Source organism: Neodiprion lecontei, chromosome 4, assembly GCF_021901455.1.
Source record: "Neodiprion lecontei isolate iyNeoLeco1 chromosome 4, iyNeoLeco1.1, whole genome shotgun sequence".
Lineage (NCBI taxonomy): Eukaryota > Metazoa > Arthropoda > Insecta > Hymenoptera > Diprionidae > Neodiprion > Neodiprion lecontei.
In genome coordinates this window covers 18,742,691-18,757,199 of record NC_060263.1, presented here as the reverse complement: position 1 = coordinate 18,757,199, position 14,509 = coordinate 18,742,691, and the positions used below count along the sequence as shown (strand labels likewise).

Here is a 14,509-nt window from a genome sequence, read left to right as displayed (position 1 = left end):
CCACGTATATTGATCGTTCCGCATACTTTTCATACACGTATATGTACATATAACCATATACGCATGTACGTAATGTTTATACGGGAATTTTATTACCGGCAATTATTTTAATTTATCAAAGTGAAAACCAGAACCGGAGCGAAAAGACGAGAGAGAGAAAGAGAAGGGAAAAATTAATTTCTCATGCAATATTTACTGCAAAATTTATTCCGCTTCGTATATTGTTGCAGTTAATCGATATATATATATACATATACATATATATATATATATAGGGCATTTCGTGACAAATCATCGAGCTTGTGAACCGAACATTTTAAATTTTTCTATTAAAAAAGAAAATGATAAGCTTTCTGGTATAAAATTGTATAGAGTATGTATTTTTGAAAGCATTCTTGATTATTTCAAATTTCATTCCAATCCTCAACCAAATACATGACATAATTTTTTGCGATTATTTTTATGATAAAAATATCAAAAATCTAACACATTAATTGTTTTTTTTTTGTTTTTCTTCTTTCGATTGAGTCATTTCATTTTTCTGAGTTTTACACGCACTAATTTCTCAAATATCCGTAACTTTCGAACGGATTAGAACGAAAATTTGAAAGAAATGAGGGATTTTTTTCTTCAACGAACAGTTCACAGCTTGGATAAAACAAAAGATGGCCAAATTCAAATTCATCGGGTCAAAGCTTCTTGATTTGTCATGGAATGTTCCATACATTATACAGGTCACAGTGTAATATTATATAACCTTAACTAGTCAAGATTTGTACAATATTTTTATTTTTTTTTAATCGTACAACCTGACGATACTAATTTATGCATTTTTTTTTTCCTTCTCTATGCTCGTCGATTTCTTTCTTCTCCCCCGAAATAAAGACTTTTCTGCTATTTATGTTGCATCGTATTTATGGGGCTTCTTGTGAGGGGGAACTGCAATATAACATAACCTGTATATGCCGGGTTAAGAATGAACCGACGGAATTTGGGATAAAATATGCACTCTCTGCCGCCGCGGATTGGATTGAACAAGAATGAATATACACGGAGAAAAGCGTATAGCCCGCGTAACGTTGACAAAGTTCGCAATTTCATACTCAGCGATAAATTCTACACTACATACCTTACAAGCAACGCGAGTGTTGGTGTGTGTGTGTGTGTGTGTGTGTGTGTGTGTGTGTGTGTGTGTGTGTGTGTGTGTGTGTGTGTGTGTGTGTGTGTGTGTGTGTGTGTGTGTGTAATGTACGCCTGTATATTTCTCTTCCTGCGGACGAGAAACGGATGAAAAAGTAAATGCAATACAAAGGTAGTGAGAAAAAAAGTCGATAAAAAAGTTAAATATATATATATACAATAATTTTTTCACACCGTGAGTAGAAAAATAAATTTTACGTGACTAATTGAAACGACAGATTTATTAATCGAAAGTAGACACGCGCTATGTTGAAAGTTCGCGCAGTTGTTTTAGCAACCGTTAACCAACCGGATTGTGTTTCTGGATGAAAAAAAGTGTTTCTATTAAATTTACTTATTCATTCATTTCGAAAATTCGTTAAAGTATATTTATAATTATTTGCAACGAGTTCTGGGTTTGATATAAAGTATAATATGACCGTAAAATGTAGCGAGCAAATGAATTTTTTGACTAAAAAGCAATGTCGTTTCATTAAACGAAGAACGTGGAACCTTAAATATTGACTGAGCAAAAAGTAAAAAAAAAAAAAGAAAAGAAAACATTGAAAAGAGAGATCTGTGTTATTTTATTTCTTACAAACTGGAATCCCACTAATTTTATGCAATGGGTATTATTTTTTTTTCTCTACACGCGTAACGAGGAACCGAAAAGGGAAGTAAAGAAATGTAACAATCAATTACTTGTCTCTGTTTCAGCCCGGCTCGAGGAAGAAAAATCCTCATCTAACGCCCAGATGCTCTGGGGCGCCTGTCAAGCCCTTGCGAGAGCTGTAAAAGTCGCACCTCCGGGTGTCAAAGCTGAAGATGCCGTCAGGCCGTTGGAGGCAGAAATCAAAGCGGTTTCAAAAGCAGCCAGTGAGTTGATATTCTGTGTAAAGAGTTTACCTCGGCTATCTTCGTTTCAAGGGGAACGTGAAACAGATTTTTTTCCTTCCACTTTTTCAGACAAAAACGAACGAAGGTCAAAATCAAAACATAATTTCAAAATTATACTTCACTTTGTCGTTCTTCTTTAATGAAATTCGTTGAAATTTTTTTTGCCATCGTGAGCAACATAAATTTTTAATCTTATACATTTTCAACTTCGAGATATTGGTCTGTAAATATATCATTGCAGATCTAACGAAATAACTCTGGTTGAGAAAAAAAAATTTTATCGTGTTCTGAAATTGCGACCATGTCGTCGAAGATAAAAAAAAAATAGAACACGATTCAAAAAAGGTTTTTCGAACAATTCGCATCACTCCCTATATATTCGTTCTTGCAGAATTAATTTCTTCGTCATATTGTCATTATTTATTCGTTGACGCGGATAATTTTCTTGATTGAACTTCCCTTTGCTAATTTTCATTCTCTTCTCCCCCATTCTTCGGGGGGGATGGTGTTAATTTTTTAGATGGTTCAGATCCGTTGGTGAATGCGGTGATAAACGGCATACCCGAGATAGCGTCTAAGAGAGGAGTTTTCCCGGAGGATGCACTCAGAGAAAGGTTCCTCAAGGTGATTGTCCTTCTTATTCTCCTTCTTCAGCCTCGTGTTATTATACTTACTTACTACCTTGTATATAAGGTGTACTTACCGGGTTTAACTGCTCACATGTTATACCGCTACTGCCCCGGATTTCTCAAGCGAAGGCAAATACCTTATATACCGCTTTGTACCGTTTAAGGATCGTTCAGGTGTACAGTCTAGTTAGTAAATTAACGAGTCAACAAACAAGTAGAAGAAATAAAAAAAAAATTTAAAAAATGGTCAATCAAGGTTTAAAGATACGGAGAAAGGAACTAATTGAGTTCATTGTTACAACATTACCATTTTATCGATACGAGGAAGCATTAAATTAGAATTCACAACCGATCTGTATACCCAAGATAATTTCGAGTGGCTATTCACCTAGAGAACAATTGACAAACGACGTTGAACCAGTTCAAAGTTATTTCAGACGGTTTCACACCGATTTCAAAGTTTCCCAAACAATCTGAAACAGTTTAAGAATGGTTTCAACCCAATTTCGAGGAGCTTCAAACGATTACAAAGTGGTTTCAAGTGATTTTAAATAGGTCAAAATGATTCCAATCGGTTTCTAGCCAATTTCAATGAGTTTTAAACGACATCGAAGTAGTTTCAAGCGATTTTAAACAGTTTCAAACCGATTTCGTGGAGTTTCAAACGATATGAAGGTGGTTTCAAGTCAATTTCAAGCGATCTCAAAATGATGTCCAACTGGTTTCTCATCAAATTCAATGAGTTTTAAACAATCCAATGTAGTTTCATGTGATTTGAAATGGTTTTAAACTAATTTCGAAGAATTTAAAACGATTTTAAAGTATTTTTACGGGTTTTCAAGCATTTTTGAATTGTATACCATTTAAAATTGATTCGAACGAGTCTCGAACGATTTCTAACGGTTTCAAAATTATTACAAATGATTTCTAAGTTATTTCACACGAGTTTAAGTAAATTGGAATCAAAAGTTGTTTGCTATTTTAACGAGTGAATAGACTCGGATAATTTATTCCTCAATAGAAAAAAAGTACGAAAATCTTGTTGCGCAAAAAATAAATATACTTACATATATTCAACGCTGAGCAACCCTTTAGACAGTTTTCTAGACCTGTTTTCCATCATATTTTTTTTTTACTTAACGTCTTCCGAGGCTTCTTTGTTCGGACTGTACACCATGTACGTTTTTAAAGTGCCTCCTCGTGGTTCCGCGGAAAACAGAGAGCAAGAGAGAGACTCTCCTTCCTTGATCTTTTTCACGTTTCGTCGTCTCTGATTCTACAGCTAAATCCGCTTTCGTTCAGTTTCTGTTTTCTTATACATATCTTCTTGCTCATTTTCATAGAATAGATACCGTCTCGTAAAAGAGAGTAAAATCTCCAGTGTGGAAACGAAAGCAATTTGGATACTTGAAATAACAATCGCAACAGTGTGAGAAGAAAAAAGGTACAGCACAGATAATAATATCTTGACGTTTGATTCCCAGGTTGAAAACATGGCGAGGCGGTTAGCGCTTGTGCCAGAAAACGGTGCCTCCTTACCAATTTATCTCCTCAGCTATCTGCAAAGCTTTCTTCTCGTCAAGGCGGTCAGTCCAATACCGAAGGCAGAGCTTGACGACCAGCCGATTGATCCTTCAGCATTGAGTACTTACGACGTTTTGCAGCGGGCTCGGTAAGTCTGATGAGATAACTGGAAATCAAGTTATTTTTGTTGTGTAGATATGATAAACTTTTGGATTCTGATATTTTTTTTTTTTTATATAGAACGATGTGACACGGTATGTTACGTTACTCCCCCCTTCGAAATAAGAGTCGCGTTATACCTAATTTAGATCCTTTAAGCGCATACATTTTTGTAATAAAAGTTGGAGAGTCAAGCGTCGATCACGTTTTGCTAATTTTGCTACGAGACGATCGAGAATTGAGTATTTATCAGATTTATATATTCGTAAAGTATGATAAATTTTTTTAAAATCATGAAATTGTGATGAAGAACTCAGATAATTACAGCGATTTCTAACTTAAAACTCTTTGAAAATTGTGAGAAAAATTTAGTATTTATTAACAGTCAATTTGACGTTGCAATGACTCATTTTACCCGGTAAAATATTTTTCCGAATCTGACTAAGAATTAGAAACTTGTTTTTATTTTACTTTTTTACATTGGTGTTGTCCAATATTGAGTTTCTCAGTATAATAGTTTATCAAAAAAAAAAAAATTAATCGCTGTCGAGTGAAGTTTGAAAAATCAAAAATCGACGTTAAAGCTCCTGCTTACAAGTTTAGAATAATTTTTCTTTCACGTGATTTCTCAAAAAGTCATCGTAATGCTGGCGAATAAATTATTTCAACAAATACCGAATGAAATTAACAAAAATTATTGATCTCCGTTTTACCAACGACTTGAATTCGATGCTTCTTGCGGCGATTGAATAATCGTACGAAATAAGCAAAGAAATGGAAGAAACAACGACCAAATGAGAAAGAAGTCGAGAAAAAATAAGAGGGATAAAAAAAAGGGCCATTAAAAAATCTTCAAAGAATCCTTTTCGGTTACCGTTGCCTATTTTTTCACGATCTCAGGTTTCCCTCCGACTGGCAGCCGGGAAAAAGAAAACCGGAAGCATCCTCTTGGGAAATATGAACACATACCGGGGTGGCGATGCAATCTCTGCCCTCAGTCCTCCTCCTTCTCTTTCTCTTTTCCTGGAATGAAATATCCAAAATACTTTGCGGTAACTGTGATCAAACAACGTTTTCCCCGCAAGGCGTCCAGAAACTTTTCCACGTTATATTCAGTGCTAACCAATTCTCCTTTGCGCGCTCGTGTTTGTATCTGTACTTGTAATACACGTATACAAAGGGTGTCCCGTTTCAAACGATTCGTCACGCTAGGTTTTTTAAGCGAAAAGTAGTCGATCAGTTTCGGAAATCGATGTGATTTCAGGTCCCTCTTTGATTCGGATTTAATATCGATTCACCCACCTTGCGATGTCCTTGCCTGCTGACTCTGATGTTCGGTTTGTTCAGGTTTATTGTTCAGCTCGTCGTTTTATCTGTGAATTAAGTTATTTTGGGTCGTGCCAACTAGCATTATGCGTGATTAAAATAATTCTCTTTACTCGACAGTTTTATTTAAAATACAAATTTATTATCTAATAACAAATTCTTCTCGATCAATTCTTAGCGTTAGGCTTTTAAAAAGTCTTGTTCACTCGTAAGATTGTTTAATTATGGTCGCAGTAGCAATATTTGAGTTTGGAGTTTCCGAATCTAAAAGTTGTTTGATTGCAATTAATTTACTCTGCACGTGAATTTGGAACTGGTTCCAATTGTGTTCTAAGCTTGTTAGTTCTGTACTGACTGTGATCTAAAAATGATTCTTTACCGTCCTATGTCTAATTATGTTCTGTATTATTCGATGTTAAATTACGTTTCGGAAAGTAGGAATGGAAGTAGGAGGAGTTTGATAATGAGCTTTCCATTGGTGAGCTAGGTTCTTTGGTAAGTCAGCAAAAGACGGTTGGTCTATGAGGGACTTCTTGTCTATTCGCGTTTCTAGGAATAGAGCTTGTTGCGAAATGCTTCTGAATTTCTTGTCTCACGCTCTTCGCGTTTCGGTTTGCAGGTATACCTTACTTGTCTTATTGTGTTTAAAATCTATCGCAAGAGTTCATTATTCCGAATCTGAGATTACGCATCCTAGGTTCAGGCTGATGTTGGAAGGTTGGACTTAATAACCGATGGTACGATGCATAAAAATTATGAATGCAACAATGCTGTACAGTTATGATAGTAACTGTGTGGATCGATATAGATCTAAGATCTTATCGTAATATCGTGTCAGACGCTGTCATGGTAATTGCAGGTCAGTAATTATTACCGGCTGGGTCGTAACACCGCTGCAATTTCGAAATTTTCCTAAGACAAATATAAAAAATGAAAGCGAATTTCGTTTACCCTCAGGTCAATTTTTTAAGCAGTTTTTAACGATACGAATACAGCCCATTTTTAATTTTTTTTTCGGACGATTTTTGGTCGATACGTAGCGCTTTGAATTTTTTTTTTTTTTTTGAAAAAGGTCCACAGAAAAGGAACAGTCTTCTGTAAAATTGGATACCTTGTATATGCGGAAGTACGGAGCTTCGTGAAAGCTTATTACAACCAGTGTCTTCACCCTCTAAGCCATCCGTTCTCGAAAGTCCGAGGTCCGAAAAGTTTTGAGCCGATTTCACGGCGAACGTCTCGTTTCTTCGGTCGAGTTAAGTTTAGTTCTTGTCCCTTTAGTGGAAGAAAATTGATCGATAAATCTTTAGCTAAAATATATCAATCGTATTCGAATTACTCTTAGTTGTACACTGTCGACGACCAGGTTTGCCAATTGAACTGGAAATATTGATAACCCAGAATAGTCACGGATTTTTGTTTCATTTGGAAAATCTGAAATAGTTTGGAAAGCTTGTCAAATTTATGGATACACTGAAACTTTAAACTCGAAATTTCACATCGTAATTGTAAATATTACAGTTTCAACTAAATACTTTACATAATGACTGCGGGATTCAGTTTCGAACGATAATGTCAGTGAAGCATAAAGTGTGTAAAATAACTCAAAAATAATCTGTTATAATCATTGGTTGAATTTTCTTTTTGTTGATTATTTCAATTTTTAAAAGAGCCGAGATCTATTGAAAATCACCATTTTGGTTTTGGAAAATATGGAAAAGTCAGGAAGTTTTTACGATTCAAAATTAGTGGCAACACTGAGTAAGCATCTGAATGCATACTCCTGTAACTTGAGACTACATTCATTCGATTCGAGTGAATTTGCAAAGATTTTATAAATTTCAGTTTTTTGACAAATACGTTGAAGATATCTGCAGCAAAGAAAAAAAATTCTACTTTTCTATAACGTCGAATTTTTGATTGAATACTGTTTTGTTTTATCCTCGATTTCTCTCGTTTCATTTCGTAATGTGTGAAAAATGAGAATATTTTATGTATAACGATTTTCGAGAATTTAACGGTTTTGAAATACAGTTTATTTTCCTCGTTTTTTACATCTATTTACCTGTTTCTTATGTGGATTCGGAAATTCTAACCTAACCGAATGTAACGTGATTCAGTATTAAAAAAAATATAATATATATTATTATACAGAAAAAAAAGAATTCTTAGAACAAAATACTGATTTTGTGAATAGCTGGGAAACAAATCAAACCATGCCGAAAATAAGGAGATGTTTCGTTACAGGATATTTTGATAATAATTTTGAAGAAAAAAAATAAAAATTGTAGATTTGAATTGTTAATTACTCTTGTTTTTTTATTCTTGCCGATCTTTCGACAATTTCAGTACAGCATAATTTGACTTTGAATTTGGAAACGACATTCCATCGCATGGCGCATATATCGGTGTGGGTACAGCGACATTCAACGAATATTTCACGTATTACTTTCTGCGCAGATCGACTTTTCCAGCAGCCTTTGCGTTCCGCCTCTGACGAGGCAATTTGCTATTCTCCTTTATACGCTTTTCTGTAATTTTCACGCGTACGCGTAGGCTCGGTGTATATCTGCATATACGTGGTACATTCCATGCCAAATTAACCAATTTTGACCCTCATTATTTTTAATTTCGGTGTAACTTTTTTAGGCGATAATAGCATTCGTGAAACCCTAAATTAATTAGAAAAAAATTTCATACCACCGCTTTTGAGTCGCAAACTTTCTAACTTGTTTTAACATAAGTTCCGTTTTTATTAGAATTTCTCAAAAAATTCTCAAAAATTTCATCTCTTGTTCCGATCATTTCAAAGATTGGCCCTATGACACAACAATTTCCTTCTACCCCCCTTTTTTTTTAGTACCTTGAAGTTTGAAATTAACAAAAATCAATTTTTATATTGTAAAAAAAAAATTATACAAATCTCGTGATAGATCAATTTATATTCATTTTCCTATTTTTGCAAGCACTTTGGTAATCTGATAAAATATTTAAAAAATTACAAAAAATTGACTTCATCTTCTACATAATATTGACGTCATTTTCACTGATTGCTGAGCGTCTCGAAATTTTGTTCGTCGTTGATATCACACAAAACGCTGTCCATTACGTTTTATCGATCCAAAAGTCTTCAAAGTCCTCGAAGTAAAATGAGGAAACATTCATCTGAACTCAAATGGAAAACTGTTGAGAATCTCTCAAGAATTCTAAAAAAAACAGAAAAGAATGTGGAACTTTGCGAAGGTCTAAATATTAGTAAATTGAAAATTAAAAGTGATTCTACGGAATTGCAAATTGCAAAAAAAATGAGATTTTAGAGATGCCCCCTAAAAAGTTTTGGCAAAATAACAAACAGTGAGGTTCGAAATTTCTTGATTCGACGTGGAGTGCCCGTTATATTAAAGGTATACGTACCACGGGGTACGTTATACAGGATGCTTAGAATTGGCGAAACGATCCTGCAGGCGCGTCGGACGTAATCATTTATTATTAAAATTAATTATTGAGCCCTCTTTACGACGAAGTGGGGAAAATTCCGACTTGGATAACGCTCTGCAAACCCTGTATATACCTATACCTCTGTGTACCTTTGGTCGTTATCCGTTTTCACCTCTACACACATACCTTTTACACACGTATACGTACATGTATATCATATACTCGCTCGCCTGCGAGAATCGGGCGAACTTTCGTCCTGAGTACACGTGAAATGACCAAACACGCTGACGTATTTTACTTGGCAGAAATCATACGATATTGTTAATAATTTACTTACACAGATATTATCCAATATTGAAATACATAATAAATATGTAAGAACGTAAAGAGTCGAAATTCTAAAGAGTGTAGAAATTATTTGTAGTCTCACAAATTTATCTAAAAATATATGTATATAATAATATACATTAGGGTGGTTAAATTATTTTAATAAAAATGTTAGTGTTTGACGAAAAAAAGATTCTACCACAAGATGAGCGCTTTAGTTGAAGTTTTATTTTCTATTTATTTAACATGGGAAAGTTTCACTTTTCGCTAAAAGTTGAAATACTCGTAAAATATTCGATATTTTTTATATTCATGTGTAGATACTTGAAGCTGATTCTTCAAGCTTTTCAAAACTCTTTTTTTTTCTCTTCTTTCGGTAAACATCGGTACCTAGTTTTCGGATGATTCTAACGTGTGTCCTAATGATGATAACTATGGTTTGTTAAAGAGGTTTGGAAGGCTTGAAGAATCAGATTCAAGGATCATACACAAATTTGACGAATATTGAAGGTCCGTGAAACTTGGCAGAGTCGTTGGTTATAACGATAAGAACAAAGCCCGAATATTTCAAAATTTTATAATTATTGTTTCCTTATATATAAGCCTAATAAAATTGAAAAGAAATATATTATAGAATTCTGGTAAAATTTTGAAATTTTCAGGGCATGTTCCTATCATTATAAGCAATAACTTTGCCAAATTTCAAATCGGTTCCTCAATTTATACCAAACTCATACGAAACGGAATAAATGGTTATAAAAACTACATGTATTTTACATTTGAAACTTTGACATCTTAGGGGCACGTGTTCAAGTTGACGTAGAGGCTTAAAACTGTACACAAATTTTTTTTTAATGATTTCGAACAGATCTGGTGGGAGTTCCAATGAAAATTTTTCCGACCCCCAAATAAGGACCACCCTAATATACATAATATATATATATATACACATTTATCTTTATATACATATATGGGGCATTCCGTACCAAAACGGTCAAGATTCTACGGCGAGGTCTCAGATTTTTTTAATAATTTTTTGTATGAAAGTACATGACAAGAAACTCATCCGGTAATTTTTTCAGAATTTTTCGACCCAGCGTATCTGAGTTATGATTTAAAAACTCGAAAAAAAACCCACTTTCTAAAATCTGAAAAAATTCTGAAAAATCTTACGAAATATAACAAAATTTTTGACGCTTATTAGAAGATGGAGATTTCATAAATTCAAACGACAAATTGAAAAAAAAAAAAAAAAAATTATTTATATGTATATATTTATATTCCTTCGTGCAATCCAAAGGTTATTGCAATATTTATATATTTATATGCGTTTTACAATACTGCAAGTTTTATAACCTGCATGGATTAAGGTATAAATTTTTACGGTACGATCCGGAATGTGCGGAGTTTCAGATGTATTCCGAGAAATTGCAACAAACATTTTTCTCCTTATTTCATTTTCGCTCGCGGATTTATCGATAAAATATTATTGAGTGACAAATTATTATCATCTGTTTATGTGTAAATATCGTAAAGTTCAACTATCGACGTATTTTATAGTAATTCGATCTTATTTATCGCATCTTTCTTTTCTTTATCCTTACAAAAAGTCGACGTTTTGCAAAGTGCTGATTTTGCTTCAATTATTTGCACAAGAGTGATGAGGTTGCAGATGGAAGATTGAAAAAAGAAAAAAGAAAAGAAGTATTGAAAAAATTAAACAAAAACAACAACAACCAATAACAACCATATCAAAATATGCAAAAGGGTTTTTTCTCTTCTCTCAGACTTTGTTTTCAACAGAATAATTGAAATTATTGAACTTTCGAATAATGAACATTATTTTTCCTTAAGATTACCTATTTTTTTTTTTTTAAATAACCATAAGTATAAAAATTTCTGCCGTTTTATGTGCGCCAAAATAAAAACTAGGCAGAGAGAAAATCTTTCCCAGAGTGACTATATGTATAACATGTGACATGTAGCAGCTGCAAGCTCAATGAAGCGCAAATAGTCTGAGCATCGAAAGCTTCGCGACCTGACGACCCGTTCTGCAGTTCTAACCGCAGTTCTCGTTGCTGGGTTGTTCTTGTTACAGTTCTTGTTCTTGTTTCGAAAACTACATTAACTCGAGGAGCTAGTTTATCGGGACTCCCATGGCATGGCATTGCATTGCGGTGAGAGAACGTTATAAGCCAAATTCAATGCTCAACTTGCTCCGTACGCGGTATCACATCAAACCCCGTAGCGTTCACGTCTAATCAGAACGAATTTCATGCACACGGCATTGTCAATTGTAGAGGAGAATTGAGAAAGGCTGAAAGTGTCTGCAACAAAAAATTTTGAACAACGAATAAGAACGTTTTTTTTTTGCTGTACAGTTATTCCTTCGTGGAATTTATTTTTGAAAAAAGTAGCACGTATAGCATTCTTTCATTTCTCGTCTTCTGTTGGAAATGTTAGTCTGTATCCTAAAAGTTCATTTCAAATGTTGATAAGCACATTTGGTACAGTAACATGAAATAATTATTACCCACATATATGGGGCGGTCTCCGCCGACTCGGCCACTTTTTTTTTTATCCTTTCGGATCTGTTCCATAATTGGTTATATAGTAGTACTACTTGACGGTGCTCTCTGTGACTTTGTTCAGATTTTTTAATTTACTCGTTATACATATATGTGGGGTATTTCACGTCAAATCCAACTGTCGGTTTCTCTGACCCATTTTAATCCGATTGCCCTTTCACACAATCAAAGTACATATTGAAAGGATGAACTTTGAGTTTTTTCAGATTTTTTCGACACAAGATTTCTTCGCGACAACTCGTCCAATAAATTGATTTCAACAATTTTATGAATTTTCGCGCTTACGTAGCTTGAAACCTGGACGACATATGAGAAAAGTTCCTTCACAAAAATTTTAGGTTCTCTTGTGAACTTCTCGAGAGTATCTTTTTCGGATTTTTCATATCTCGTTTCAGTATAGTTTTGATACAAAATGCGCGCAAATTATTCGTAACTGAACAGTGCCCGGATCGAACGTGCTACAATTTATGCAGAGCGTGCGATTTTCAACGCGTAAGGTTGTCTCAAAACTTCGCAGTGGGCGGTGCAGTGGTTCAGAAGATATGTCAACAAATATTCACACGGTGGCGGGAATTCGGTTCAAAGTTCGCGGCGTGGCAAGAAATTTGTTTTGAAATTTGTGAAAACCTCAGTTGACGAGTTTTTCTTGAGGAGTATACTTCGGTCTATCATTTATCACGATTCCTGACATGATATGTGAATTCCCTACTGCCGGACAATATTTTCGAAGCGTATTCATCCATGGTAAGAATTCAACGATGTGTCGCGTATCGTAATACCGACTGTATTAACTTTCACCGTTCATACCGCCACGTGTACGTAGATGAGGAATTTTACAGTTCCACGTAAACTGTTACTTGTAACTTTTGAACTACTTTTCCGCCCGCTACGAAACTCATGTAGACGATCTTTGGTATTGAAAAAGACATGCAATGTAAAAATTTCAGCCAATTCGATCGGGGCAATATTTTGTTACAGAAGATTTTCCAAGATTTTTCATCAAAACTATACTTTAACGGGGCACGAAAAATCGCATAAGGTTATTTTTAGAAATTTCATACAAAGATGCGAAACTTTTGCATAGGAACTTTTTCCATATGTCATCTGAATTTCAAGCTACGTTAACTAGAAAAACTAAGAAATCGTCAAAAGCTGATTTATCAACTAGCTGTGGTAAGAAAATTCTTGGTCAGGAAAATCTCAAAAAATTTAGATTTGATGCTTTCAATACGAACTTCAAGTGAGTAAAACGGCGAAACCAAACACGCAATTCACACAAATTATATTCATTCATTATCAATGATTTAATATAAATTGAAAATGCCATGTACAGAACCGAGTATATTGAATTTAGTTCTGCACACATCGAAGCGGTAAAAATTCAATTCTAGATTTTCCAGGGAACTTAAGCGGAATCCGAAGTCAAATATTTTATAACCACGAACCGTCGTGTCGAGCGAAACATAAAAATGGTAGTTATATTTTTATTTCATTTTCCGTGGGTACATATTCATGCTCCTTTTTCCTCTCCTTTTTCTTATCCCTATAGTTTCAATTTATATGCGAGGAGGCGATTTTGTCGATTCAACTTATTTCCCTTCTTCTTGTTTTTACCCTCGCCTCCTTTGTTTTTTCGCGTACGATGAATTTCTTCCAGCTGAGCGCTAGGCAAACCGCAGGAGGTGAAAGTATTCCAACATGTATAGGGTGATACAAATTGTATAAGGAATGAGAGTTTAAAGTCACATTATACGGTAATTCTGCAATCAGGGGGGGGGGGGGGGGGGGCAGTTAGAAAAAAAAAAGAAAAAAAAACTTGAGAAACACAGTCACGTCATGCGGTTTTGAAGCAGGATTTTATTCAAAGGGAAACAGCTAAAAATGGAGGCTGTTTAGACGTGTGTGTGTGTGTGTTTTTCTGTACGCGCGCGTGTTTGCGTGCGGCGTATAAACTTTTGCGTAAAGTACAAAAAACACCTTGCGGTATAAGTTGAAGAGGATGAAATGGGGTAGGGGGATTAATTGCCCGGTGAAAATTACCGTCCTCGTCGTACATATTGTATATAATGTAAAAGGGTTATGCGTGTATTATATATATTATACATATATATATGTATGTATATATATGGTGTAAAAAGAGGCTGAGGGTAGAGAGGCGAGTGGAAAGGAAAGCCGCGATTAAAAAAGCTCCGCTCTCGTTATCCCATTGAACATGATTTTCGCGATCTCGGATAAAAGGGTTTTTACCCCGCAAAACGTTAAGTAAACGTTGCGCGTTACATGCGCCAGTGTATAATAGAATCGCATCAGGAACCCTTTGCAAGGGATTCGTTTTTATATACCTACCTTATATACCGATCCGCGTGAAAAATTTAAAAACCCTCCGGGAATCTCAGATATTCTCTCATTTTCTTTTGCAAACTTTTCCGACGTTCCTTTTTTTCT

The 14,509-nt window shown here is 34.8% G+C and overlaps 1 protein-coding gene across 2 annotated transcripts in view; it reads left to right on the top strand.

The window, feature by feature from the left end:
- Positions 1–14,509, top strand: part of LOC107226652 (MICOS complex subunit Mic60) — a 47,626-nt gene that overhangs the window by 28,001 nt on the left and 5,116 nt on the right. For both annotated transcript variants that reach the window (XM_015667537.2, XM_015667536.2), the window contains 3 exons: positions 1,897–2,055; positions 2,597–2,700; positions 4,190–4,377. In XM_015667537.2, coding sequence (XP_015523023.2) covers positions 1,897–2,055; positions 2,597–2,700; positions 4,190–4,377 — 451 coding nt within the window. The remainder of the gene's footprint in view (positions 1–1,896; positions 2,056–2,596; positions 2,701–4,189; positions 4,378–14,509) is intronic.